Source organism: Colobus angolensis, unplaced genomic scaffold, assembly GCF_000951035.1.
Source record: "Colobus angolensis palliatus isolate OR3802 unplaced genomic scaffold, Cang.pa_1.0 Scaffold3, whole genome shotgun sequence".
Taxonomy (NCBI): domain Eukaryota; kingdom Metazoa; phylum Chordata; class Mammalia; order Primates; family Cercopithecidae; genus Colobus; species Colobus angolensis.
The window spans coordinates 29,508,453-29,515,263 of record NW_012116265.1 but is presented as its reverse complement, the minus strand read 5'-3'; the positions used below and the strand labels follow the sequence as shown (position 1 = coordinate 29,515,263).

Below are 6,811 nucleotides of genomic sequence, written 5' to 3'. Positions count from 1 at the left end.
CAGGTGGATCACCTGAGGTCAGGAGTTCAAGACCAGCCTGGCCAACATGGCAAAACCCTGTCTCTTCTAAAAATATAAAAAATTAGCCGGGCATGGTGGCAGGTGCCTGTAATCCCAGCTACTCAGGAGGCTGAGGCAGAAGAATCGCTTGAACCCGGGAGACGGAAGTTGCAGTGAGCCAAGATCGAGCCATTGCACTCCAGCCTGCGCAACAGAACTAGACTTCGTCTCAAAAAAAAAATAATAATAAAATAAAATAAAATAAAACAGGGCTGATAATTAGCCCCTTCCTCCTCAGTGGGAGGAATTACGTGTCCAGGAAGCCCTGTGTTCCCCTTGACGAAGCTCACTGATCAGAGAGAAAACCCTAGGAGAGGGCAGAGGCCTATACAGAAAACTGGCAGTTTCACAGGGAAACCGGTGCAAAGATTGGATTACAGAAGAAGGCACTCTGAGAAGAGCTGGCAATCAGGGTAGAAGGATAATGGCCAAATATTAGCTTTCATGTTATAAAGCTCATCACCAGCCTGTTTGGGGAGCAGGGAGAAGGAAGGAGGAGGAGGAGGAAGGAACAGAAACCAGGGAGTGCAGGGAGGCGGAAGGAACCGGTGCTCCCAGCTGTGGGTGCATCTGCGGATCTGTGAACGTGGCACAGATGCAGAGCAGCGGAAACCCTCTGCGGGCTTCAGATATGTTCCTTCCCAAGGTCATGTCCTTGGGGAAGCGGTGGGAGGCCAGGTCGGTGCCTGTGTCAGGAGGAGAAACAGAGGCCTGAGGCAGAGTGACACCTGGCAGGGGCCCAAGCCTTGAGACAAGGCCACCGCATCCTCTCCTCTCAGGTTACCCCACTGCTTCACACCTCCTCACCACCTCATTCTTCCTTCTCAGACCCTGGCACTGCCAGGGGAAGGGGGGTACTAGAGCAGAAACTGAAATGAGATACAGCTTCCTATGCACTCCCCTTCGTTTCCCTCTGTTTTGGTCACCACTGTATCCCCAAATCTTAGCATGGCACCTGGCATGTAGTTGGTGCCCAGTGAATAGCGCCTGAATGACTGAGGGTACAAGTGGTGGATACGCAGGATGACCTCCCAGCACACTAACAGCGTATTCATCTCTACAACATTCTTATAGCTAGGAATAACAATAGCCGGGCGTGGTGGTGTGCACCTGTAATCCCAGCTACTCAGGAGGCTGAGGCAGGAGAATCACTTTAACCCGGGAGACGGAGGTTGCAGTGAGCCGAGATTGTGCCACTGCACTCCAGCCTGGGCGACAGAGCGATACTCCATCTCAAATAAATAAATAAATAAAGGTAATATAATGATAGCCTCTATTATTTTATTGAGGGCTCTGCCAAGTGCTTCGTGCGCTAGGCTCTATAATCTTCACAACAATCTTTAAGAAAGTCTCTGTTACCGTCTTCAATTTACAGATGCAGAAAATGAAGCACAAAGATGTCATCAAAGTGTCTGAAGGTCACAGGGCCAGTAAGGCCACGGGAAATGTGCATGTTAATCTGGGCTCTTTCCATTCTGCTAACTGCTTCTCACCTTCCCTTCCTTTCTGGGTACCAGGGGAACAGAGTAGATAGAGACTGGTCTCAGGCTGCCTGAAGGCTGACACAGACCCAGCCCTGACCCTCTCACAACATCACACTGCATTTGCCCCCAGCTCCTCTCAGTCTAGAAACCTGCAAACCCCAGGATCCTAGTGTCTAAGCACAGGCCCCAGTGTCTGTTAGGTCACTTGGTTCCAGGCTTGGATCTAGCCCCGCCCCCCACCCTCTCCCACCTCCTCAGTCACAAGCCCTTGCCCCAGGCAGCCAAGCCAGTCCCAACAGAACTCCCTGAGAAAGGTGACATAGCAGCAGCAACCCAACCTGAGAAAGCGCCCTGAAGCCACAGCAGCCCAACTCGTCCAACCAGATCACCCTCCTCCTCACCCAGAAGGAGTGCAGCCTGGAGGGTGGCTTTCAAAACCAAAGGTCCAGGGAGTAGGTGACAGGTCTACTCAGGGAAGACTAAGGATGGGAGGGAGAAAACCAACTCCTGAGGGAATGAGGTAGCTCATGCCTATAATCCCAGCACTTTGGATGGCTGAGGCTAGTGGATCACGAGTCCAGGAGTTCAAGACCAGCCCGGGTAACATAGTGAAACCCCATCTCTACAAAACATACAAACATTAGCTGAATGTGGTGGCATGTGCCTGTAGTCCCAACTCGAGAGGCTGAGGTGGGAGGATTGATTGAATTTAGGAGATGGAGGCTGGAGTGAGCTGTGATTGTGCCACTACACTCCAGACTGGGTGACAGAGTGAAACCTAGTCTCAAAAAAAAAGGAAAGAAAAAGAAAAGAAAAGAAAAGAAAACCAACAACTCCTGAGCAGTGTCTTCAGTTTCCATTCGTGGTTTACATCATCTCACTCCTGGCCACCATGCAGAAACATCCTCAAAGGTCCCCTGAACATAGATGTTCACATGTATGACATCTTCTCCCTACCTGGTCATGGCACAGGTCCCATGAGATTATTTCAGAAGTTGCCAGGTTGATTGGTTTGAACCACTCCCCATTCTGGAGGGAAACTAGAACAGGTGACTGTGTGGAAGTTGGTGTTGGTACCACTGGGGGTGAGGGGCCATTCAGAAGTTCCTCCATGCCCAGATACTACTGCAGCCCCTGACTAGTCTCCCTGCTTCAAGTCTTAACCCCTTCTTCCAGCCAACCTCATTAGTACCCTATTCAAAACCCCTCCTACCATTGCTAAGGTTCATGTTCCACCTCCTTAGCCAGGCTCTCAATGCCCTCTGCCAACTGGTCCCTGGGTTCATTCATTAATTTAACAATAGGCATTGAGATCTGCCTGGCCCTGTAGTAGGGACTATGAAAACAATGAGGAATAAGATTTGGTCGCACTATCAAGGCACTTATAGTTTGGGAGACAGAGAGAGAAACAGAGGAATGTTCTCGCTTTTCTGAAGAATCCCTTCTGTTGCAGCTAAACTGCCTAGAGCCTCATGGACACCCACTCAATCCCACCTCTGTTATCTCTGCTCATGTTACTCCATCTGCTCCCTTCTGCTGCAGGAACTGACAAGCAGCCCACACTGAGGCCTAGCTTCAGCCTTCCCTGCTGGTTCTAGTCCATGGGGGCCTCTCTCTTCCCCAGCCTCCGACAGCATGGAGTCGTGGGAACGGCACTCACCCATCCCATTCACCGCCCTTCTCCGGCTGCCTCATGGTACATCTTGCATCATAATTTAGCTTCTGATACCCACTGTGAGACCTTCATTAAGAGTAACTGTAATGATCATAATCGATCCTTTACATTTGAAGAGTGATTCACCGAGTACTTTCAGATATCTCATTTTGGCGCTAGCTCTTTTTTTTTTTTTTTTGCCTTTTTCTTGCCTCCCCATCTAGGTTATGGGCTTCTGTGGGCAGGAAACGTAGACTGCGATATGTCTCTAAAATGCCTGGCACAGAGGTTGGTAGTGAGTGCTCAATTTTTTAGGGTAGTCTTTTGGGGACCCCTCTGCACCAACCCCCAGCCAGGCCAGCACAGCTGCGCAGGAAGGAAATGCCTGTGGCAGAGCCAGTGGTGGGGCCACCTGCCAGCCTGCTGGCCAGAAAGAGGCCAGAAAGATGAAAAGGATAGGGGGAGGGACAGTCAGTGTCTCAGTCTACCAGGGAGGCCTCTCACTGCTCCCTGGCAGATTGCAGGCCATTAAAGTGGAGTACACAGTAAATCACAAAAGTACCCGCCTAGGTGATATCCACATGAGCCAAGAAGCCAAACTATCTTGGCAGTAACTGGTGAATTACCTTGTTTTCTTAATTCACAAAAAAGCCCCTGAGAAAGGTACCTTGATCAGTGCCCAGCATGGTCATGTAATGTGTTTTAGATAATGCACAATTTGAGAACAGTGACTGTGGGTATTATTCATCTCGGAATCTCTCAGTCTCAGTGCAGAGCCTGGCATACAGGACATGCATTTTTTAAAAATAAGTGAATGACTATGACTTGGTAGCACTCATTTCGTTGGCTCCTTGATTTGTCTCCTGGCTGCCCCTTCTACCTCCTTAAGAAACTGTCCATATCACTTAAGGAAAAAGCTTTTCTTGACCATCCAACTCTTTCCTTTAAGTTTTAGTTAATGCTGAAAAACACGCCCAAGATAAGGGAGAATCCCAAGTCCCTTAATAAGCTTTAAATAAGAAAGCATTTAAGATACCCAGTGGGGCAGATTTTAAAAGGCTGGTGTGAAGAAAGACAGGTTTCTTTCTATTCCATGGAATCCAAACTCCTAGAATCCTCTGTGTCCTGTAGAAAGGGGAACCTGGCCGTCAGAAGTAGAGGAAGAAATGTGGGAGCCATCTTTAGGTTTTAGGCCAATATACCAAGGGCCTTGAGGGGAGACAGTGCTGAGAGACACTCCTACTCAGTTCACTGATGCACCTATGTGCCCAAAGTGGTCTGCCCTGGAGGGTTTGAGGAAGTCCCTGTGACCTATCTAGTGTTCACCTATTAGCAGAAGGTGTCTAAGAAGGGAGATTACAAGGGGAAGGGACAAGGAGAAGGGTGGATGATTAGGTGTGAGGCAAGGAGAGCACCAGCCTCAGAGGGCCATCCTGGTATTTTAGAAACAGGGGTGCCCTCAAAAAGGAGTGTACATGTCTCCCAGGGAAGGCTGCCTCCCACAGCACTAAGCAGGAGTCCCAGAGCTTCTGAAATGAGGTGGTTGGTTGAAACCCTCAAAGGGAAAAGTCCAGGTCACCCGAAAGACTTGGAATGTGACCAGGAGAGCAGATGCAAACAACAGCACTTCAGGCCAAAGCCAGGGCCTTCCAGGCAGCCCACAGCTCTCTGGAGATAGCTCAGAAGTTCCAAGCACCGGGCCTCTCTCAAAAATAGCCACTCCTAGTTTCCTTAAGGGATAACCCGCCACCCTTTGTCCCTGAGCCCACAACCTGTCCTCATACACCATCTGGTTCCTCTGCCACTCCCTCCATCACGCCCATGCCTTTCTCCTGCACCTGCCTCTTCCCTGAGTCCTCCCGGCAGGCACAGAGCCTTGGTGTGTAGAGGCTCCCCTTCTTTCTGCAATGTCTCTCACCCAAACCACGGCTCAGCCCAAGCTCCTAGGTTTCCTAAGAGTTGGCCTTACAGCTCCTCTGAGAAAGACAGACAAGTTCTGTTCCCTGACCCTAAGTCCTGTTGTTTCACCCTTAAAGTTGGTGAAACAAAGAGAGGAGACCCTAAGAGCACAATGATAATGGCAATAGCAGTAAGAACGATCAGCATTTCTCCAGCCTCACCATGTGTCTGGCTGTGCTAAGCGCTTAACAAGCATTATCTTATTTAATCCTGACAACAACTTGGGAGGTAGGTGCCATTATTATACCCATTCTACAGATGAGAAACTAAATAAAGCTCAGAAGTTTAGGTGATATTCAAGGTTGCTTTGCCCCAAAGTGAGGATTCAGGTCTCTCTGACAATAAAACTGGCTTCTTAACCATAAGGTTCTGTTCCTCCTGGCTGTATCTATGTGGTCCTACTTCTCTCTCGGCAAGGAATGTGTGTTGGGGGAGGAAGGGGGATGGCGTGGACATGAATCCTCAAGAGGAAGCTGAGAGCTGGGGCCGTCCCTGATGGCAGCAGGGACTTCTAGGAGAGCATTCCAAATGGATGACCACTCAGCCAGCAGGTGTTTCCAGGGGCCTGGGCAATGCAGAGGCTGCTCCAGGGCTGACACGGGCAGCAGCTGAGGATGAAATTCCCTTTACTCAGACTTCTCGGGGAGGGGGCCCCTCACAGCCTAGGAGCGGGAGACGGTCTCAGAGGGGAGGCCAGGGACCCATTCCTAGAATAGGTGACCCATCATAGTGCTGTCCGGGATGCCACCGGGCCTTGTCCCTCTAACCACAGGCTCCAGCACTGCCGGATGAGAGATGCTCTCAGACAGGTCCTGCCTGCCTTCTGACCCCTTAGTCTGGGCAGGTATTCCTGACACTCCTCCAACCTCTTTAGACTCCCTCAGAACAGACGTCTTGGCTCCTCCTCTTCCCAGGCGCAGGGGCTCCTCATCCTATCTGTGTCCTCCCCCAGGTGTCCCACCTTACCTTCCCAACTCTGCCCTGGAAACTCGATCCTTGCGGCCCCTCCGTACCTCCTCTCTTCTTCCCCCCTTCGCCCCGCGCTGGCTCCACCTTGGGTCACCACAGAACCAAGGGCGCCTCAGAGACTCCAGTCTCCACCCTGACCCCCTTTTCCCCAGCACAAGCTTTACTTCCCCTCCCCCTGGGGGTGTGGGGATGTTATTCCAGCGGCTACGATTCTCGCTACCCCAGCTCGGGGTACCCAGGCCTACACCCGCTCCCCTCATCCCCGGTTTCTCGGTTTGATGGGAGGGAAGGCTACCCGGCGAGAGGCGGGAGACGCCACCTCTGGTCCGGACGGCAGGCAGCAGGGACCCCCTCACCTGCCAAAACCTAGGCTCACCCCGAGATTCATCCCGGACTCCGGACTCCCGCGCCACCGCCTCCAGCCAGAGGGGCTGGCAATTCCTCCCCAGCTGGGGACGGGGGCGGCAGGGAAAGGGGCCGCCGGCGGGGAGGGAGGGGCGCCCCGGGCCACCGCCCCTTACCGATGGTGGAGATGTGCGAGGAGTGGAACTCGTTGTCGGTGAAGCGGCACAGCAGGCAGGTCTTGCCCACCCCGGAGTCCCCGATCAGCAGCAGCCGGAACAGCACATCGTACTGCTTCGCCATGGCTGGGGCCGGAGCGGCCGGGGGCTGCGGGCGGGCAGCG

General features: G+C 52.2%; 1 protein-coding gene across 1 annotated transcript in view; it reads right to left on the bottom strand.

Annotated features, from left to right (window-relative positions):
- RAB15 (RAB15, member RAS oncogene family) overlaps positions 1-6,805 on the bottom strand; it is a 26,933-nt gene extending 20,128 nt beyond the window's left edge. Inside the window, 1 exon segment of the mRNA XM_011949761.1 lies at positions 6,648-6,805. Within this exon segment, the coding sequence (XP_011805151.1) occupies positions 6,648-6,771 (124 nt within the window). The 5' untranslated portion in view covers positions 6,772-6,805.
- Between the last annotated feature and the right edge of the window lie 6 nt (positions 6,806-6,811).